General features: G+C 51.8%; 1 protein-coding gene across 2 annotated transcripts in view; it reads right to left on the bottom strand.

The window, feature by feature from the left end:
* The window catches only part of CLMP (CXADR like membrane protein), a 161113-nt gene extending 138455 nt beyond the window's left edge, over nucleotides 1-22658 (bottom strand). For both annotated transcript variants that reach the window (XR_010188715.1, XM_063943819.1), the window contains exon 1: nucleotides 22243-22658. Coding sequence is in view for 1 of the 2 variants with exons in the window: in XM_063943819.1 (XP_063799889.1) it covers nucleotides 22243-22273 (31 nt within the window). In the remaining variant the exon portion in view is untranslated. The remainder of the gene's footprint in view (nucleotides 1-22242) is intronic.
* Between the last annotated feature and the right edge of the window lie 345 nt (nucleotides 22659-23003).

The following is a 23003-nucleotide window of genomic DNA, read 5'->3' as shown; positions in this document are numbered from 1 at the left end:
TTATGTAACGAAGGAAACATAGCATAGCTTAATATAATTATAATTAGTATATATATCACTACTGTGTATATCTTATTCTGTACGATTTGATCTGCCTGTAAATAAAGAATCATATAAAAAGAGCGGTAATATTCAAGCTTGAACTCTCTTTAAGGAATCTTAACTTCATAATTTCATAAGTCATATATATATAAGGACTGCATATATTTATCAGCCAATTAATTTGTAAGCCTGACATAATATATTTGCAGATATATATGATAACGCATATTAATTTAAATATATCCATATATTAATAACCATATATGATATATTAAATATTAATATTCATAAATATATGATTCCATAAATCAATACCGGGCAGCACACAGAGCGCAGTCCTCACTGTCATTGTCTGGGTAACACAGGGGGGGGGGGTCTCCTGATCACCTGGCGGCACACAGAGCGCAGTCCTCACTGTCATTGTCTGGCAACACAGGGGGGGTCTCCTGATCACCGGGCGGCACACAGAGCGCAGTCCTCACTGTCACTGTCTGGGTAACACGGAGGGGGGGGGGGGGGGGGCTCCTGATCACCTGGCGGCACACAGAGCACAGTCCTCACTGTCACTGTCTGGGTAACACTGGGGGGGTCTCCTGATCACCGGGCGGCACACAGAGCACAGTCCTCACTGTCACTGTCTGGGTAACACAGGGGGGGTCTCCTGATCACCGGGCGGCACACAGAGCGCAGTCCTCACTGTCACTGTCTGGGTAACACAGGGGGGGTCTCCTGATCACCGGGCGGCACACTGAGCACAGTCCTCACTGTCATTGTCTGGGTAACACAGGGGGGGTCTCCTGATCACCGGGCGGCACACAGAGCGCAGTCCTCACTGTCATTGTCTGGGTAACACAGGGGGGGGGGGGGTCTCCTGATCACCGGGCGGCACACAGAGCGCAGTCCTCACTGTCATTGTCTGGGTAACACAGGGGGGGTCTCCTGATCACCTGGCGGCACACAGAGCACAGTCCTCACTGTCATTGTCTGGGTAACACAGGGGGGGGGGGTCTCCTGATCACCGGGCGGCACACAGAGCACAGTCCTCACTGTCACTGTCTGGGTAACACAGGGGGGGTCTCCTGATCACCTGGCGGCACACAGAGCGCAGTCCTACCTGTCATTGTCTGGGTAACACAGGGGGGGTCTCCTGATCACCGGGCGGCACACAGAGCGCAGTCCTCACTGTCATTGTCTGGGTAACACAGGGGGGGTCTCCTGATCACCTGGCGGCACACAGAGCGCAGTCCTACCTGTCATTGTCTGGGTAACACAGGGGGGGTCTCCTGATCACCGGGCGGCACACAGAGCGCAGTCCTCACTGTCATTGTCTGGGTAACACAGGGGGGGTCTCCTGATCACCTGGCGGCACACAGAGCGCAGTCCTCACTGTCATTGTCTGGGTAACACAGGGGGGGGGTCTCCTGATCACCTGGCGGCACACAGAGCGCAGTCCTCACTGTCACTGTCTGGGTAACACAGGGGGGGTCTCCTGATCACCGGGCGGCACACAGAGCACAGTCCTTACTGTCACTGTCTGGGTAACACAGGGGGGGGTCTCCTGATCACCGGGCGGCACACAGAGCGCAGTCCTCACTGTCATTGTCTGGGTAACACAGGGGGGGGGGGTCTCCTGATCACCGGGCGGCACACAGAGCGCAGTCCTCACTGTCATTGTCTGGGTAACACAGGGGGGGTCTCCTGATCACCTGGCGGCACACAGAGCGCAGCCCTACCTGTCATTGTCTGGGTAACACAGGGGGGGTCTCCTGATCACCGGGCGGCACACAGAGCGCAGTCCTCACTGTCATTGTCTGGTTAACACAGGGGGGGGGTCTCCTGATCACCGGGCGGCACACAGAGCGCAGTCCTCACTGTCATTGTCTGGGTAACACAGGGGGGGGTCTCCTGATCACCGGGCGGCACACAGAGCACAGTCCTACCTGTCACTGTCTGGGTAACACAGGGGGGGGGGTCTCCTGATCACCGGGCGGCAAACAGAGCACAGTCCTCACTGTCACTGTCTGGGTAACACAGGGGGGGTCTCCTGATCACCGGGCGGCACACAGAGCACAGTCCTCACTGTCATTGTCTGGGTAACGCGGGGGGGGGGGCGACACCCATGCACAGCGCACCCCTCTTACACTAGTTTAGGGACCCGCTGATTTTCTACTTCAAGCTCCAAAAAATACGTAATTTTACATTTAATCCGCAGTGTCATAGCAACAAGTCTCCTGCACGAGGCTGGGAACAGGGCACAGGCGTGCTCCGAGGAGGCGCTCCGCAGTGTCACAGCGACAAGTCTCCTGCACGAGGCTGGGAACAGGGCACAGGCGTGCTCCGAGGAGGCGCTCCGCAGTGTCACAGCGACAAGTCTCCTGCACGAGGCTGGGAACAGGGCACAGGCGCGCTCCGAGGAGGTGCTCCGCAGTGTCACAGCGACAAGTCTCCTGCACGAGGCTGGGAACAGGGCACAGGCGTGCTCCGAGGAGGCGCTCCGCAGTGTCTCATGCAGGAGGCTGGGAACAGGGCACAGGCGTGCTCCCAGGAGGCGCTCCGCAGTGTCACAGTGACAGGTCTCCTGCACGAGGCTGGGAACAGGGCACAAGCGTGCTCCGAGGAGGTGCTCCGCAGCGTCTCATGCAGGAGGCTGGGAACAGGGCGCAAGCGTGCTCCGAGGAGGTGCTCCGCAGCGTCTCATGCAGGAGGCTGGGAACAGGCCACAAGCGTGCTCCGAGGAGGTGCTCCGCAGCGTCTCATGCAGGAGGCTGGGAACAGGGCGCAAGCGTGCTCCGAGGAGGCGCTCCGCAGTGTCACAGCGACAAGTCTCCTGCACGAGGCTGGGAACAGGGCGCAAGCGTGCTCCGAGGAGGCGCTCCGCAGTGTCACAGCGACAGGTCTCCTGCACGAGGCTGGGAACAGGGCACAAGCGTGCTCCGAGGAGGTGCTCCGCAGCGTCTCATGCAGGAGGCTGGGAACAGGTGTGCTCCGAGGAGGCGCTCCGCAGTGTCTCAGGCAGGAGGCTGGGAACAGGGCACAGGCGCGCTCCGAGGAGGTGCTCCGCAGTGTCACAGCGACAAGTCTCCTGCACAAGGCTGGGAACAGGGCACAGGCGTGCTCCGAGGAGGTGCTCCGCAGTGTCTCATGCAGGAGGCTGGGAACAGGGCACAGGCGTGCTCCGAGGAGGCGCTCCGCAGTGTCTCATGCAGGAGGCTGGGAACAGGGCACAGGCGTGCTCCCAGGAGGCGCTCCGCAGTGTCACAACGACAAGTCTCCTGCACGAGGCTGGGAACAGGGCACAAGCGTGCTCCGAGGAGGTGCTCGGCAGCGTCTCATGCAGGAGGCTGGGAACAGGCCACAAGCGTGCTCCGAGGAGGTGCTCGGCAGCGTCTCATGCAGGAGGCTGGGAACAGGGCACAGGCGTGCTCCGAGGAGGCGCTCCGCAGTGTCTCATGCAGGAGGCTGGGAACAGGGCACAGGCGTGCTCCCAGGAGGCGCTCCGCAGTGTCACAACGACAAGTCTCCTGCACGAGGCTGGGAACAGGGCACAGGCGTGCTCCGAGGAGGCGCTCCGCAGTGTCACAGTGAGCAGCAGAAGGCCGGCAACCAGACTGACGGCCATTAATGCCGCTATACACCTGAGAGCACACAGAGGTTAGTTGGGAGAGGGATGGGGCAGTCAGAGGCATGAGGGTGGTAATACTGGGCATGAGAGGAAAAGGGGCAAAGTGTGTATGCCACATAGCATTAGAAGGGATGTTAGATAAGTATAATGCGGCCTATTTATCAAAATAAATCTGAGAGATACCCCCAGAAAACACCTAAATTTAACCCTAACTGCAGCCTAACCCTAAAGCGTCGACACTAACGCCATGTTGACATTCTGACTGTGGAGATTATCACTGTATACCAGGGCTGGCCAAACCGGTCCTCGAGATCTACCAACAGTTCATGTTTTCCAGGCCTCCTGGAGATCTGTAGAATTGTCAGTTAGGAATGAATGCAGCACATCTTAATTAGTAATGACTACACCTGTGCAGCAGCTAGGTGGTCTGGGAAATGGGAACTGTTGGTAGATCTTGAGGACTGGTTTGGCCAGCCCTGCTGTATACAGTTAAATGTCTGTGTTGTTCTGCAGCATATACATGGAAACCTCCAAGTAGAAACCCTGCGTTTGCCTTGGAGAGGCTATTCTTGTTACCATATGGACATGAGGTAAGTAATATTTACCTTATACATTTGGAAAAACCGCAGTGTGTTGACGTGAAGAAGTCACGTGACACATCCAATCATGTGACAAACTCTTCAGCTATAAAATATCCCCTCTTATACCTTGCCATCAGCCAGATTAGCCCCTTTAAGATCCTGGCCTCTTCTCTTCCCCGCAACGTTGGTGGCATTCCTCTGTGTGTTTTACGAAACGGAGGCCTTCGCCGCACACTCCCTGCCCCCAAACGGCATCAGACCGTCAATCACTGAGAGCTTGATGCAATCCTGCGTCCGACGTCGCAGACCTGTACTGCACCTGTCCGGCGGCTGCGCCGCAAATCCTCCGGGATCTGAATGAGGACCATTATCTACACCGATTCCCAATCCTGCGCTGACTACACAACCACGCGACACTGCTCCCGTACGTCTCCTCACACACAGCTCGCAAACGTTACTCCCCTGGGCACATCTACCCAGATTCCCAAGGCGAAGCGTCTGCCATTGTTACTAAATGCTCCTCGGTGGCGGCCAGGGTCACACTTGGCTGCACTCTACAGAGAGCGCTGTTAGGTGGGGTTTGCTGTTGTGCACTCATCAATTCATGTTTATGGCCTATGAATGCGATCCCGTCATGTGTATTCCTGTGTCCTCTACACGACACGTCTACTGTACACATCCCTGTCTTAGGTGGTCATTCCGAGTTGTTCGCTCGCTAGCAGTTTTTAGCAGCCGTGCAAACGCTATGCCGCCTCCCTCTGGGAGTGTATTTTAGCTTAGCAGAAGTGCGAATGAAAGGATCGCAGAGCGGCGGCAAAGTTTTTTTGTGCAGTTTTAGAGTAGCTCAAAACCTACTCAGCGCTTGCGATGACTGTAGACTGTTCAGTTCCGGATTTGACGTCACACACACGCCCAGCCACGCCTGCATTTTTTCTGGCACGCCTGCGGTTTTTCGAACACTCCCTGAAAACGGTCAGTTGCCACCCAGAAACGCCCACTTCCTGTCAATCACTCTGCGGCCAGCAGTGCGACTGAAAAGCTTCGCTAGACCCTGTGGGAAACTACATCAGCCGTTGTATTAGTATATTGCGCCGTATGCGCAGAAGTGCCTTTTTTTTGCCTCATCGCTGCGCAGCGACCGAATGTAGCTAGCGAACAACTCGGAATGACCCCCTTAGTCCCAACAGAAGCCTATTTTTACTGTACGCCTGCTGAATGTTGCATGAACGACTAAAAGAATCCCAGCTACAGAGACTAGTTTGCTCACATTAAATTGTGTGTTCCTAGTAAGAGAGTCCTTAACTAATTGAGTTTCTATGAAGAATTCATAGCACAATAACAACACGCGGCTGGAATATGTGACGGAGATATGCACGCCGGGCCGCTTCTTGAAGAGTAGACACTTTCATGGATTTTACAGTCTACTTCACTGATAAGTGTAAATGCATGGGTTGCAGAATTCCTTATGTTGAACATGCAGAGCAAACAGTTTGGATTCTGTAGGCAGAAGAGGACAGCGGCGAGAACCCTTCCTATAAATGGTCATTAAGGAAGATCTAAACAAGAGCTGAGCGACACCGTCTAGCTTATTCTGTAAATAATGACGTGGGCGGCCGGGAGCGTTCTCCCCCCTGGCCTGGCTCCAGCGTTTACACAAGTTCATCAGCAACTCTGCTTTAAAACAGGTTTCACAACAGTTTGCTCCTACACAACGACCAACCGTCCTCCATTACATATCGGAGAATCTCCATGTAAGGCTGAATATTTCACGTCACAATTATGGGCCTAATTCAGAACACCCAAATCTAAACTCTCTCTGCACATGTTACATCTGCCCCCCCCCCCCCCCTACAGTGCACATGGTAGGGAAAAGTAAGGCACTAATTAAAAGTCACTTAATAAGATGTTGGGCCACCACTTACAGTCTGAATGGGCCATTGAGTCTACCAATGTCTGGAATTGCGCAGGATGGATGCAGCGCTATCGTTCCAGAATCAACTGGAGCAGAGTTGAAGGTGGTGGAAAATGCTATCTCGGGTGTCAGTTTACAACAACATCATGGAGGCTCAGTAATGGTAGATACTTATCTATCATGCAGTACCATCAGGGAGGCATCTACATATGCTCTAAATTTATTCTGCAGCAGGACAATGACCCCAAACATACAGCCAATGTCAATAAAAACTATCTTCAGGGTAAAGAAGAACAAGGAGTCCTGGAAGTAATGATATAGCCCCCCACAGAGCCCTGATCTCTTTATCATCGAACCTGTTTGGGATTGCATGAAGAGACAGAAGGATTTGGGCAAGCCTACATTCACAGAAGATCTGTGGTTAGTTCTCCAAGATGTTTGGAACCTCCCTGCCAAGTTCCTTTATAAACTGTGTGCAAGTGTACCTAGAAGAATTGGTGCAGTTTTGAAGGCAAGGGGTGGTCACACCAAATACGGATTTGATTTAAATTCCTCTTCTGTTCATTCACTTTGCTTTTTGGTAATTGAAAAAAATAAACTCTTCTATTTTTTAAAGCATCCTTACTTTGCAGCATTTTTTTCCACACCTGCCTAAAACTTTTGCACAGTACTGTATATACAGGGTGATTAAAAAGTCGCAGTACACCCTTTTGTTTCAAAACCTGTGCAGGAAATGGGAAAACTGAATACTCCAGTAAGGAGTTATAAGTTACAACACTATTTTGTTGCAGGTAACTGAAGATGGCTTTGACAAAGCAGGAGAGAATTGAGGTCATTTTGATGTCTGGAGAACGAAGTTTCTGTGACATAGCTGCAGATTTTAACAACCGGCACCCAGAAAGACCTCCAATTTCACGTAACACTGTCAGGTGTCTAATTTCCAAATTCCGAGAACCTGGGACTGTGGCTGACAAAAAAGTGGTTGTCCAAAAAGTGTTACCGACGAGACAGCCTCAACAACGGTTTTGGCATCCTTCGAGAAGAGCCCACAACGCAGCACAACGCCCACACATTAAATGACTATCCTTCATGGAGAACAGTTCAGCCTGTAATTCCAGCAAAAAAAGTGTTGTAACGTTCGAACCATGGGGTCATTCCGAGTTGTTCGCTCTGTATTTTTTTCTCGCAACGGAGCGATTAGTCGCTAATGCGCATGCGCAATGTCCGCAGTGCGACTGCGCCAAGTAAATTTGCTATGCAGTTAGGTATTTTACTCACGGCATTACGAGGTTTTTTCTTCGTTCTGGTGATCGTAATGTGATTGACAGGAAGTGGGTGTTTCTGGACGGAAACTGGCCGTTTTATGGGAGTGTGTGAAAAAACGCTACCATTTCTGGGAAAAACGCGGGAGTGGCTGGAGAAACGGAGGAGTGTCTGGGCGAACGCTGGGTGTGTTTGTGACGTCAAACCAGGAACGACAAGCACTGAACTGATCGCAGATGCCGAGTAAGTCTGGAGCTACTCAGAAACTGCTAAGAAGTGTCTATACGCAATTCTGCTAATCTTTCGTTCGCAATTTTAATAAGCTGAGATTCACTCCCAGTAGGCGGCGGCTTAGCGTGTGCAAAGCTGCTAAAAGCAGCTTGCGAGCGAACAACTCGGAATGACCCCCCATAATTGCTATATCACATCTGTTTGCAGCAATAAACTTTTCATCAAATTCCAATGTTGTTTGACATGTTACACGACCCCCTTTCCATTTGAAAAAACGGACTTAGATTAAAGATGGCCGATTTCAAGATGGCGCCCATGTTCTGTACATACCCTATAAGATAGCCCAACTCATCCATACCTTACTGGAGTATTCAGTTTTCCCATGTCCCGCACAGTTTTTGAAACAAAAGGGTGTACTGCGACTCTTGAATCTATATTATATATATATATATATATATATATATATATATATATATATATATACACACACACATACACACACACACACACACACACACACAGAGATTTAAATATATAAAAACCTACTAGAGAAGTTATAGAATAGGAAGAAGCTGCAGTAGATATAATAGTTTTATTACCACAGCCACGTAGAGGCAGATGAGGTTTCCCCTGACCTTGCATTCAGAGGGCAGTCTCCATGTAGGAGTCTGATATATAAAATCATCCTTAGCGCACACATGACACTTACTGAGCGAACCCTTCCGGTTTGGAGAGGCGGCGCGGGATTGATTTGCCCCTGAGCTCTGCGCTATTCCAGGGATGTATACATAGATGTCAGAATATATCGCACGTCTCACGTTTCTCAGTCTGGGGAACTGACAGCGGGAGAAATGTTTTGTCAACAAAATGATTTCTGCTTTTCTAATATTACAATTAGTTTACACTGAAAACAGATTTTGTTTTTGTAATGGTTCATTTTATTTTTACTATTCTGCATTTTACGTTCAATAAAAGCTTTCTATCGGAGCTGCGCCATCTGCGGCTGGCGTCCTACGTAAACATATCTCAGTACCGACGCCACGGGGGGTAAGGTCTATAAACATATTCATAGGTAAATACATGTGTACTATCTCCAATCTATACTGTTGTATGTCTCCTTCTGCCATAAAATCACACAACGTTGACCTCATTTAACCTCAATTAACCTCAAACCCATCAGTAACATCCACAGGAGCTTACAATGTCCATTATGTGGCTAATCTCCCTCTTCATGCTAATGGCGGTGCTCTCCACCCATCAACTGTGCTGTATTCTCAACATTCTATAAAAAAACACGACAGGTGTGTACAACACGCATGACGCGCTTCGCTCTCCTGTCCCCAGAAGCCGCGTAGAATCTAAGCTTAATGACACAATTTTCCTCGGCGATTCAGCGGTGCGGATAATCTCTTTATAGCTAACCATTAATCATACCATTTATACGCAGGTCATCTACATAAACCCTGACTCTCATAGTGATTGTAGCCCCTTCCGCACAGTGCGCCCGCTGCAGCCTGGAAGTAGGGAGGCGGATAGTAGGGAGTTACTATGGAAAGTGCACTATTGTCCAGCCTCCTACTGTCTCACTATAATAACCCTTTCTGAATCGCTCCCAAAATCCTGGCCAATTTATCCAAATTAACGGCTGACAGTAATCATGAGAGCGAGGGGACATCAGGACTCAGAGGTGTATTAGGAGAGGGGACGGCCCCATTGCGCAGAATGTGCTGAAAAGTGCAACATGGTGATCCCACTAATAGTATAGTACTAGCTCAGAGCGCAGAGCTGACGTGCTTATGCGGAGAGGAAGAATGGGGGTCATTCCAAGTTGATCGCTAGCTGCCGTTGTCTGCAGCGCATCGAACAGGCTAAAAATCGGCATTTATGCGCATGCGTATGCACCGCAATGCGCAGGCGCGTCGTACGGTTACAATGAGCATCGTGGGTTTGCACATAGTGTAACGAACATTCCAGTTGCACGGCCGAACGCAGGAAGATTGACATGAAGTGGGCGTTTCTGGGTGTCAACTGACCGTTTTCAGGGAGTGCTTTGAAAAACGCAGGCGTGCCAGAAAAAATGCAGGCGTGGCTGGGCGGGTGTGTGACGTCAAAAGCCGTCCCTCCGTCGTTAGAATCAACGCACGCGAAGAGTAACTACAGGGCTGGTCTTGTTTTGCACAAAAAGATTTTGCAGGCGCTCTGCTGCACAGGCGTTCGCACTTCTGCAAAGCGAAAATACACTCCCCGGTGGGCGGCAACAATGCGTTTGCACGGCTGCTAAAAACCGGCCAGCGAGCGATCAACTCGGAATAACCCCCTATATCCGCTTTCCATCCCTTTATCTCAATTCAACAACCTTATGCCTTAGAGAAGGAACTCTCGTTCCTGTACCACACGGCACACTACAGTGCGCCCCTTCCCCGTCAGCAGGAGCTCTGCCCAAGCCTGCTTTGCTGTAAACCGCTGCTTCCCCGTTAGGTGTGGCCGTGCCTGGGAAACCTGTGCGATGTGTAGATGACTAAGGGGGTTATTCAGAGTTGTTAGCAAACCAAAAAAGTGAGCAATTGGGCAAGACCATGTGCACTGCAAGTGGGGCAGATGTAACATGTGCAGAGAGAGTTAGATTTGGGTGTGGTGTGTTCAATCTGCAATCTAAATTGCAGTGCAAAAATAAAGCAGCCGGTATTTACCCTGCAGAGAAACAATATAACCCACCCAAATCTAACTCTCTCTGCACCTTACATCTGCCCCACCTGCAGTGCTCATAGGGGCTAATTCAGACCTGATCGCTGCTGTGTGATCTCGCTCAGCGGGCGATCGGGTCTGAACTGCGCATATGCCGCAGTGCGCATGCCAGAGATGCAATCGGCATCTCAGCTCAGCGATCGCCTCCTCCGTTCGCTGGGCAGGAGGGGGCAGGCCGGCAGCGTTCGCCCGCCATTTTGGGGGCGTGGTCCGGCCAACGCAGGCGTGCCCGGACCGTGCGGGTGAAGAAGGGGGGGGCGGGCCGCGGCGCAGGTAGGGACTTACTCGCCGGGTGCAATAGGGTCACCGCCGCATGTCAGGGTGACTGATCGTAGCCATGCAAAATGTTGCACGGCTACGATCAGGTCTGAAATAGCCCCAGGGTTTTGCCCAATTGCTAACTTTTTTGCTTTGCTAACAAACCTGAATAAGGCCTTATACAGTATGTGCACTGCCACCAACTAGGACACAAGTGGTTTCTACGCCAAGAAGCAGTTTTGCGCTTAGTAAATAACCTCCACTGTCACCCTGAATATAAATCTACACGTATCTAATGCAATACTGCACTATGGGAGTCATTCAGACCTGATCGCTCGCTAGGTTTTTTTGCTGCGCTGCGATCAGGTCAGAACTGCGTATGCACCGCAATGCACATGCGCGTCGTACGGGTACTAAATAGGATCGTTGTCGAGTGATGGACTTAACGAAGAATCCATTTGCACAGCCGATCGCAAGGAGATTGACAGGAAGAGGGCGTTTGTGGGTGGCAACTGGCCGTTTTCTGGGTGCGGTTGGAAAAACGCAGGTGTGTCCAAGCGTTTGCAGGGCGGGTGTCCGACGTCAATTCCGGCCCCGGACAGGCTGCAGTGATCGCAGCGGCTGAGTAAGTCCTGGTCAACTCAGAAACTGCACAAACTGTTTTTGTAGCGCTCGGCTGCACATGCGATCGCACACTTGCAAAGCAAAAATACACTCCCCTATAGGCGGCGACTATCTGATCGCAGTGCTTAAAAAAATAGCTAGCGAGCGATCAGGTCTGAATGACCCCCTATGTCTTAGGTGTATCACTTTGCGTGAGAACACGAGCGGATTGTCTCTCGGTTTGCGCAGCAGGAAGTGTTGCGCTCCTGCTACTGCTGCTCCCATCGTCGCACGCTGTGTAGCCTCTCCGTTGGGCTGGTGTCAGCTCTGAATTACATGGGACAGGACACAACGTATGTACACGGGCACCCCATACAGTATAGACAGCCTTCTCTCTCCCACAGCTCCCAACAACAATACACCCGACGAATTCCCTATAATGATAGAGATGAAGGACTCGGCTGCAGGTTTCAGGGAGAAGCAAAACGTAACAGGTGACTCCAACGTTCGCTCTCCAGCCGCAAGTGTTGCAATTACTAATTGAATCATAGGTATAACAGAACTATTCATTTCTTCATGTGCATTACAGTAATAGGACTCTGCCTGGGGTGGCGGGAACATTCCGCCTGCCTGAAAACACTCTGCTGGCTTCCACTGATTAAAGTGTTTTAATTTGCCGGACTGATGTATATACGGCCGACTTTACCTTGGCGATACACGGATATCTGAGCTGCCTTCTTGTGCAGCACGTTCCTGCAGAGCCTACCTGGAAGTACCTACAGACACCTCAGACTGCCCATCACTGGGGGTCATTCAGAGTTGATCGCAGCAGGACATTTTTTAGCAGTTGGGCAAAACCATGTGCACTGCAGGGGGGGCAGATGTAACATGTGCAGAGAGAGTTAGATTTGGGTGGGTTATTTTGTTTCTGTGCAGGGTAAATACTGGCTGCTTTATTTTACACTGCAATATAGATTGCAGATTGAACACACCACACCCAAATCTAACTCTCTGCACATGTTATATCTGCCTCCCCTGCACTGCACATGTTTTGCCCAACTGCTAACAAAAATCCTGCTGCGATCAACCCAGAATTACCCCCACTGTGTATATCATAGGTATGCAAACTCGGTCCTCGGGACCCCACACGGTGCATGTTTTGCAGGTCTCCTCACAGAAACACAAGTGAAATAATTAACTCCACCTGCGGACCTTTTAAAATGTGTCAGTAAGTAATTAATACACCTGTGCACCTGCTGGGTTACCTGCAAAACATGCGCTGTGTGGGGTCCTGAGGACCGAGTTTGCATGGTGTATATAATATAGCAAGGCATGGGCTATACAATATGCGTCTGCAGGAGGAAATGGTCAGAAGGTACTTTAAGATCATTGTGATTTGCAGGATGATAGGGACACAGACTAGGCTGCCAGGCAATGCTGTAGGTAGCACCTATTACATTAACAATGTACCAAAGGGCCTGATTCGTAGCGGTACGTAAACCCGATGGTGGGGTAATGGCCAAAGTATTACCTGCGTCCACCACTGAATCACAGTTACGTACATAGCGCAAAGATCAAAGTTACTGCTTTATTCAATGCAAGTCCAACTGCCACTAATACCACACAGTGGGGCAGATGTATTAAGGCTGGAGAAGGGATAAAGCAGTGATAAGTGGAAGGTGATAACGCACCAACCAATCAGCTCCTGTCATTTTTCAAATCCGTAACGATTGGCTGGTGCGTTATCACCTTCCACTTATCACTGCTTTATCCCTTCTCCAGGTTAATACATCTGCCCCATTTTTACCCACCCAGGATAAGAGGCTGGAGACATCCTGTCTGGATCCAAAACCAGATGCAGTGGAGAGAGAGAGATGAGGGAGATAGAGGTGAGGAAAGTATAGAGATGGGGAGAAACAAAGAGAGGGAAAGAGACAGGATAAGGCGGGGGGGGGGGGGCTGGAATTATTAATATGGAGGCTATGCAGTATTAGTGATCACTGGCTAATGCTGGTTATATTGGGTGAGGGCACTGGAAGCACAGAATACAGTGTAACAGGCCAGTTTTTCCATGTAGTGTAACAGGCCAGTCCTTCCATGTAGTGTAACAGGCCAGTCCTTCCATGCAGTGTAACAGGCCAGTCCTTCCATGCAGTGTAACAGGCCAGTCCTTCCATGCAGTGTAACAGGCCAGTCCTTCCATGCAGTGTAACAGGCCAGTCCTTCCATGTAGTGTAACAGGCCAGTCCTTCCATGTAGTGTAACAGGCCAGTCCTACCATGCAGTGTAACAGGCCAGTCCTTCCATGCAGTGTAACATGCCAGTCCTACCATGCAGTGTAACAGGCCAGTCCTTCCATGTAGTGTAACAGGCCAGTCCTTCCATGCAGTGTAACAGGCCAGTCCTTCCATGTAGTGTAACAGGCCAGTCCTTCCATGTAGTGTAACAGGCCAGTCCTTCCATGCAGTGTAACAGGCCAGTCCTTCCATGCAGTGTAACAGGCCAGTCCTTCCGTGCAGTGTAACAGGCCAGTCCTTCCGTGTAGTGTAACAGGCCAGTCCTTCCATGTAGTGTAACAGGCCAGTCCTTCCATGCAGTGTAACAGGCCAGTCCTTCCATGCAGTGTAACAGGCCAGTCCTTCCATGCAGTGTAACAGGCCAGTCCTTCCATGCAGTGTAATGGGCCAGTCCTTCCGTGCAGTGTAACAGGCCAGTCCTTCCATGCAGTGTAACAGGCCAGTCCTACCATGCAGTGTAACAGGCCAGTCCTTCCGTGCAGTGTAACAGGCCAGTCCTTCCGTGCAGTGTAACAGGCCAGTCCTTCCGTGCAGTGTAACAGGCCAGTCCTTCCATGCAGTGTAACAGGCCAGCAATCCTCCCAACGTGACCCTCCCCAGGAGGACACAATGCTCTGCTTCTGGACTTTTTTCTCAATTTGTGATTGCTGGCACCTGTTTTGAACAGGTAAATGAATAAAGAAAGGTGTTTCAACACAGGTGATGGCAATCATAAATTAATAGGGAAGTCCAGGAGCAGAGCATTCTGTCCCTCCTGGAAAGGGTCATGTTGTGAGGTATGGGCCAGTCCTTCCGTGCCCTGTAACAGGCCAGTCCTTCCGTGCCCTGTAACAGGCCAGTCCTTCCGTGCCGTGTAACAGGCCAGTCCTTCCGTGCCGTGTAACAGGCCAGTCCTTCCGTGCCGTGTAACAGGCCAGTCCTTCCGTGCCGTGTAACAGGCCAGTCCTTCCGTGCAGTGTAACAGGCCAGTCCTTCCGTGCCGTGTAACAGGCCAGTCCTTCCGTGCCGTGTAACAGGCCAGTCCTTCCGTGCCGTGTAACAGGCCAGTCCTTCCGTGCAGTGTAACAGGCCAGTCCTTCCGTGCAGTGTAACAGGCCAGTCCTTCCGTGCAGTGTAACAGGCCAGTCCTTCCGTGCAGTGTAACAGGCCAGTCCTTCCGTGCAGTGTAACAGGCCAGTCCTTCCGTGCAGTGTAACAGGCCAGTCCTTCCATGCAGTGTAACAGGCCAGCAATCCTCCCAACGTGACCCTCCCCAGGAGGACACAATGCTCTGCTTCTGGACTTTTTTCTCAATTTGTGATTGCTGGCACCTGTTTTGAACAGGTAAATGAATAAAGAAAGGTGTTTCAACACAGGTGATGGCAATCATAAATTAATAGGGAAGTCCAGGAGCAGAGCATTCTGTCCCTCCTGGAAAGGGTCATGTTGTGAGGTATGGGCCAGTCCTTCCGTGCCCTGTAACAGGCCAGTCCTTCCGTGCCCTGTAACAGGCCAGTCCTTCCGTGCCCTGTAACAGGCCAGTCCTTCCGTGCCGTGTAACAGGCCAGTCCTTCCGTGCCGTGTAACAGGCCAGTCCTTCCGTGCCGTGTAACAGGCCAGTCCTTCCGTGCCGTGTAACAGGCCAGTCCTTCCGTGCCGTGTAACAGGCCAGTCCTTCCGTGCCGTGTAACAGGCCAGTCCTTCCGTGCCGTGTAACAGGCCAGTCCTTCCGTGCCGTGTAACAGGCCAGTCCTTCCGTGCAGTGTAACAGGCCAGTCCTTCCGTGCAGTGTAACTGGCCAGTCCTTCCGTGCAGTGTAACAGGCCAGTCCTTCCGTGCAGTGTAACAGGCTAGTCCTTCCGTGCAGTGTAACAACAGGCCAGTCCTTCCGTGCAGTGTAACTGGCTAGTCCTTCCGTGCAGTGTAACAGGCCAGTTCTTCCGTGCAGTGTAACAGGCCAGTCCTTCCGTGCAGTGTAACTGGCTAGTCCTTCCGTGCACTGTAACAGGCCAGTCCTTCCATACAGTGTAACTGGGCAGTCCTTCCGTGCACTGTAACAGGCCAGTCCTTCCGTGCACTGTAACAGGCCAGTCCTTCCGTGCACTGTAACAGGCCAGTCCTTCCGTGCCGTGTAACAGGCCAGTCCTTCCGTGCAGTGTAACAGGCCAGTCCTTCCGTGCCGTGTAACAGGCCAGTCCTTCCGTGCACTGTAACTGGCCAGTCCTTCCGTGCACTGTAACTGGCCAGTCCTTCCGTACAGTGTAACTGGCCAGTCCTTCCGTGCAGTGTAACAGGCCAGTCCTTCCGTGCACTGTAACAGGCCAGTCCTTCCGTACAGTGTAACAGGCCAGTCCTTCCGTGCAGTGTAACTGGCCAGTCCTTCCGTGCAGTGTAACTGGCCAGTCCTTCCGTGCAGTGTAACAGGCCAGTCCTTCCGTGCAGTGTAACAGGCTAGTCCTTCCGTGCAGTGTAACAACAGGCCAGTCCTTCCGTGCAGTGTAACTGGCTAGTCCTTCCGTGCAGTGTAACAGGCCAGTTCTTCCGTGCAGTGTAACAGGCCAGTCCTTCCGTGCAGTGTAACTGGCTAGTCCTTCCGTGCACTGTAACAGGCCAGTCCTTCCATACAGTGTAACTGGGCAGTCCTTCCGTGCACTGTAACAGGCCAGTCCTTCCGTGCACTGTAACAGGCCAGTCCTTCCGTGCACTGTAACAGGCCAGTCCTTCCGTGCCGTGTAACAGGCCAGTCCTTCCGTGCAGTGTAACAGGCCAGTCCTTCCGTGCCGTGTAACAGGCCAGTCCTTCCGTGCACTGTAACTGGCCAGTCCTTCCGTGCACTGTAACTGGCCAGTCCTTCCGTACAGTGTAACTGGCCAGTCCTTCCGTGCAGTGTAACAGGCCAGTCCTTCCGTGCACTGTAACAGGCCAGTCCTTCCGTACAGTGTAACAGGCCAGTCCTTCCGTGCCCTGTAACAGGCCAGTCCTTCCGTACACTGTAACAGGCCAGTCCTTCCGTACAGTGTAACTGGCCAGTCCTTCCGTACACTGTAACAGGCCAGTCCTTCCGTACACTGTAACTGGCCAGTCCTTCCGTACACTGTAACAGGCCATTCCTTCTGCAGGCCAGTCCTTTCAATATAACAGGCCAGTCCTTCCATGTAACAGGCCAGTCCTTCCATGTGACAGGCCAGTCCTTCCATGTGACAGGCCAGTCCTTCCATGTGACAGGCCAGTTCTTCCATGTGACAGGCCAGTCTTTCCATGTGACAGGCCAGTCTTTCCATGTAACAGGCCGGTTGCATGTACTGCAGATTGGTTCTCTGCCAGTACCGGATTATACGCATCTTACTATTATCGGCGCACAGTCAATGAGAGGCTGATCTCATTCAGTGGATTGCTGCCAGCGAGCTGAGACTTAATCACGATAAAACAGCTTTGTTCATAGTGAGGAGAATCTGCCTGCAGACACATTGCCGCACACAAGCCCGGCGATAAATCCTGAGTGGAGGTGGGGGGGACACAATTATTATAATTTCCAGTTGCTGGGGTCTGCTATGATCTACGGCTCACCGCTGACAACAGAGACTCCATACAGACGCTTACATCACCGTATGAATGTGGAGGCTTAGGTGCCTATTGCGGAGTCTTGGTCAGACGTTGCCGTGTGTCTAGAAGGTGAGCGTAGTGTGAACAGGACTCAGGACACTAACCAATAGCTACATGTCTTGGGTTTGAAACGCTGTACAAGTCTGGATTTGCTGGCAGCATCTTCTGCCTATCCAGTCTATGAAGTCAGTATATGTGTTCTAGTGTGGTCCTTATTCTCAGGTCCTTAGGAACTTGTCCTCCTGTAAAGACCCTGCACATTACAGCAACACCTTAGAGCCCCTCAGTCTTTCTCAATCAGCTTCATCCTTGGTGTCCTGCAAAGCTTATGGGCCCTACACACTGGCCGATGTGTGCGGCCGATATAGAAATTGTTCATATCGCTTAGTGTGTAGGCACCAACGATGAACGATGCGCGGCCCCGCGGTCGTTCATCGTTGGTGCCGGGTCGTTTAGACCTGCAAGCCAATATGGACAATATCGTCCATATTAGCATGCAGGGCTATGGGGACGGGTGACGGGGTGGGGGGGTGAAGAAACTTCACTCCGCCCCGTCACCCCTCCCCCCGTATTGGCAGTTGGGCACCTCGGCGGCCAATCGGCCAGTGTGTAGGGTCCTTAGTCTACCTGCTGATAGAAAACACCTTCATCCTAAGCAACAGCTTTTGCTCTTCGCTATATACCACCAGAAGACGTGGCGCAGCGCCCGGTGGCGCAGAGGGTTCCAGGCAATTTGGAAAGATAATGAGACAAACATGACCCAGGAGTGACGGATCCCTACCTACATCACACTGTTACTTATACCTCCTTTAGCTATATAGTAACCTCTTCGTTTCTGCCCTGATGAGAACAGTGTGTACTGTGCTATTTTATGTCAATTCTGATTTGTAAATGGAGAGATCACACAGATGTACTAAGGGAAAAATGCAGTAAAACCCCCGTTTTCGGGGGTTTTACCGCATTTTCAAATGTACTAAGACCCGGCCGCCGTTTTTTCGCCGCCAAGGGTATCGCAATCTCTGGATGGCGACACCCTATAGAAGCCCATGGGCTTATCGCCAGCCGCCGCAACCTGTCTTCTCCCGCCACAGATGCCTTACCCCCCAGCATACTTTCCTCCAGGCAGCCTGGACCCGGAAGGCAATCTCCTCTTCCCCCTAGCAACGCAGCCGAAGGTCCATCCAGGTGCAGGGGGGAGGAGGAGGCGCCGGGGACAGCCTGCGGCCTTGTTCCCGGCAGCTAAGGAGAAGGAGAGCCCAGGGAGGTGACGGAGAACCCCCGCACATCACCTCACAGGTATCATGGGGGGCCTCCGTCACCGCATTGCGATGTTTATTGCATATGTTAGTACATATGCGACCAACATCGCTGCGATGAGTGGCGAGGGGCGGCGATGTATGTTAATACATCCCGCCCAGGGGCCCAGATTTATCAAGCTTTGTCGAGTAATAAACTGCACGGTGAATTAGTACCAATCAATCAGCTCCTAACTGTCATTTTCCAAACAGCCTGTAACCTGACAGTTAAGAGCTGATTGCCTGGTGGTTTATCACTGTGCAATTTATTACTCTCCAGGGCTTGATAAATATGGGCTAATATCTGCGTTTTACTCTGGGGGAAGGAGCGAGCCCCCTGCGAGAACAGCGCGGGGGTTGCGTGCGAGTTTCTCTGTCTGAAGGGAGCCGGCAGCCGGGCAAGGAAATGTTTAGAACAAAAGTAACACAGGCCAAAACCACAACCTAAAGCCGCGCAGACGCCCCGGGCGGCAGAGAATAACATCTGAGTCTGCAGTGAGGTCACCAGGAACGTTCAGCACACTACAACAAGGCATACCTTCCCCTTGAATCAAACCAGACCAAACTAAAAGCATCTTGAGGATTTGCGCAGAGTTCCATCATGAGGCTGCAACATCCTGTCTTAACCCTTACCATCCCGCCATGACGTCAGAGGTACATCGGCCAAAGTGACAGAGCAAAGCAGCGGAGGAGAAAGGGAACTGGTGTAAGATGATGAGCTGGCTGCTCACGGCTGTATTGCCGATGTCAGACACGGATTTCGCAATCGCACAGAATAAACTCATTCCTTATGGGGTGTTTTGGGTGTTTTTTGCTTTGGATTGTCTGCAGCAAATGTGTTTATAGTTTTGCAGAAGGAACCTAAATGCTCGTTACTAGAAGTAATAAGTAACTGTAGCTATTCCCTATACTCCCCGTCATGTATCTGTTTCTGCTTCTGGAGATGAAGAACGTCCCCTCTCTTTGTGTTCCGTTCCCCACCTCTGGGCGGAACGCGGCTGTGTGAGTGATACGTGTCTACTCGGTGCTAGCTTTCTGGAAGGAAAGGTTCAAGAACGCCGGGACTGGGGGTGGTGCTATTAAAAAATATCTGTCTGTCTGTCTGTCTGTCTGTCTGTCGTATTTAGAAGAGAAGACACTTGAAAGGGACTATGGAAAATCCATTTCGGCCCAGGACAGGAGAGGTGCGGGAACATCGTTCCTGCTGGAAACTGGCATTGGGGTAATTCAGCCCTGATCGCTCGCTAGCGTTTTTTTGCAGCGCCGCAATCAGGTCAGAACTGCGCATGCGTACGCAGCGCAATGCACAGGAGCGTCATACTGGTACAAAGCTCATCGTTGCTGTGCGATGTATTTAGCGAAGAATCCATGCGCGTCGCAAGGGTACACAGCGGAACGCCGCTCGGCGATGGGTTTGTGCGAAGAATCCATTTGCACGGGCGATCGCAAGGAGATTGACAGGAAGAGGGTGTTTGTGGGTGGCAACTGACCGTTTTCTGGGAGTGGATGGAAAAACGCAGGCGTGTCCAGGCGTTTGCGGGGCGGGTGTCTGACGTCTTTTCCGGCCCCGGACAGGCTGAAGTGATCGCAGCGGCTGAGTAAGTTCTGGGCAACTCAGAAACTGCACAAAGTTTTTTTGTACCGCTCGGCTGCATATGCGTTCGCACACTTCCACAGCTAAAATATACACCCCCGGTGGGCGGCGACTATGCGAACGCAGGACTGCAAAAAAACCCTAGCGAGCGATCAGGTCTGAATTAGGCCCACCGTGTCTAATACACGTTACACGCGCAGCGTTCGCTCTGTATTATCTGGCCACAGACAACCGCTACACGTAATATCACGCTGGTTTTAGACTACGGTAAGCCTGGAGGAGGGATAGTCTGGGAAAACGTCACATTGATTAAAGAGAGACCTTGGAAACAACCCTGTACCAAATCCACCAGTAACCCACAGGCCCTGTATCATTGGCATGCAGTCACCATGTCAGCACCAGTATAACTGTAATAACACACACTGCAATAAGCATAGGTGGTACGGAAGTATTAGCGGGTCCTCGGTGTGTGCCCAGGGGGTCTGGGACTCGAGGTCGACACCAATTGGTCAACACAACTTAGGTCGACGCCTGAGATAGGTCGACATGAACACGGTCGACATGAGTTTTTGAAAAAAAATTGGGTGTTGTTTCCCCCGTAATGTGACCGGGAACTCCAATGAGTGCACCGCGTCCCCTCGCTTCGGGCAAGGTGTCTCATTCCGCTGCGCTCGACACAGATTACCTAATGTACTCGTCGACCTATTTCAGGTGTTGACCTAAGGTGTATTGACCAATTGATGTCGGCCTAAGTTGTGTGGACCTGGAGTCCGGATACAGTATAACACTGTAGTGAATGACACATGGCTGGGACTGTCCCCTGATCACATGGTGCCGCCCATGTCCCCATCGCTGGTGTACCGGCCAGTGACCCTATTACCGTATAGCATTGTGTATGTGAGAACAGTCCTGCTCTCCTCCCATTGTCCTTCTATCTGCACTTTACCTCTCTCCAAGCTGTGATACGTCTCCCCGTGCGAGTCCTTATTCGCATTCCTCATGTCACTTTCATTGTCCTCCTTTCTGTACTTTATCTCTCTCCAAGCACTGATACCTCCTCCCCACTGTGAATCCTTCTCTCCTGCCTCAGCTATCTTCCATATGCACTTTATCTCTCTCCAAGCACTGATACATCCTCCCCACTGTGAGTTTTTCTCTCCTTCCATTGTCCTTCTATATGCACTTTATCTCTCTCCAAGCACTGATACCTCCTCCCAGCTGTGAATCATTCTCTCCTGCCTCATCTCTCTCCCATTGTCCTATCTGCACTTTATCTCTCTCCTAGCTTTTATAGCTCTCCCCCAGTGTGAGTCCTCTCTCCTTCCATTGTTCTTCTATATGCACTTTATCTCTCTCCAAGCACTGATACCTACTCCCCCAGTGAGTCCTTCTCTCCTTCCAATGTCCTCCTATCTGCACTTTATCTCTCTCCTAGCTCTGATAGCTCTCCCCCCACTGAGTCCTTTTCTCCTGCCTCTTCCATTGTCCTTCTATGTGCACTTTACCTCTCCCCCCACTGAGTCCTTCTCTCCTTCCTCAGTTCTTCCATTGCCCTTCTATGTGCACTTTACCTCTCTCCTAGCTGCGATACATCTCCCCACACTGAGTCCTTCTCTCCTTCCTCAGCTCTTCCATTGTCCTATCTGCACTTTATCTCTCTCCTAGCTGTGGTACATCTCCCCCACTGAGTCCTTCTCTCCTTCCTCAGCTCTTCCATTGTCCTTCTATCTGCACTTTACCTCTCTCCTAGCTATGACACCTCTCCCCCAATGTGAGTCCTTCTCTCCTGCCTCAGCTCTCTTCCATTGTCCTATCTGCACTTTATCTCTCTCCAAGCTCTGACACCTCTCCCCCCCAGTGAGTCCTCTCCATTGTCCTTCTATCTGTACTTTATCTCTCTCCAAGCTCTGACACCTCTCCCCCAGTGCGAGTCCTTCTCTCCTCCCATTGTCCTCCTCTCCGCACACTCTCTCCATTCCTCCCCCCAGCACATCTGTTTCCAATATACGCCTGTTCCAGGCACACAATACAATAGCGCTATGTAGTAACCTGCGGAATGGTGGCGATCCGCTGCTGACACATGATGCCAGCTCTGTACCCCCGGTGCCCCCCATATATATATAACATGTGCAGTACCGCCATATACCCTGCCTGTGCAGCACCCCCAGATACCCCGTGCACGCCGCAGCTAGAGCCCCGGCAGCCGCAGGTACTCACCCAGCAGGAAGGAGCGGAGCAGTGTTCGCATCTTTGTGCATAGGTCCGGAGGAATGTGCGGCTGGCTGGGGCAGCAGGCACAGCGCTGAGCACCGGCTCACAGGAATGGCAGCAGCAGCCCGGCTGTACAGGGTGTGAGTGCAGGCAGCATGATTACTTCCATGTGTCAGCTCTGGAGCCCAGTCCCCCCGCAGTCTCCGGTGCTGGTACAGCCCCCCCTGCAGTCTCCGGTGCCGGTACAGCCCCCCCTGCAGTCTCCGGTACAGTCACTCTGCCTGGGAGGAGAAAGTCCCTGTCTATATAGCAGGACTGAGCATGCAGCAGCCACTCTCCGTGCATGTACTGTGTGCAGAGAGCAGTCAGCACATGGCTGAGTCCCAGACCTGCTCCTCCCAGCTCTCTCATCTGCTGGGACCAGCCACTGGCTGCAGGAGGGATGGAGGTGCCCTCAGTGCCTCACTCTGTGCTGCCTGCACCTGTCACTCCTGGGGTACCGCCCTCCCCTCTGCCTGCATCACCCATCCCCAGGTGCCCCAGATGGAGCCCATTCCCTGGGGAGCAAGGTGAACTCTCCTGCACTCCTAATGCTTCTCTGACAGGGGTCTCTGTCCAGGCTCTCTGTCCAGGACTCCAGGTTCTCTGTCATGGGTCTCTGTCCAGGTTCTCTGTCATGGGTCTCTGTCAGGAATCTCTGTCCAGGTTCTCTGTCAGGGGTCTCTGTCCAGGTTCTCTGTCATGGGTCTCTGTCAGGAATCTCTGTC

Source organism: Pseudophryne corroboree, chromosome 10 (genome assembly GCF_028390025.1).
Source record: "Pseudophryne corroboree isolate aPseCor3 chromosome 10, aPseCor3.hap2, whole genome shotgun sequence".
Lineage (NCBI taxonomy): Eukaryota > Metazoa > Chordata > Amphibia > Anura > Myobatrachidae > Pseudophryne > Pseudophryne corroboree.
Note: the sequence above shows the minus strand (reverse complement) of the source record. Positions and strands in the feature narration are given on the sequence as shown.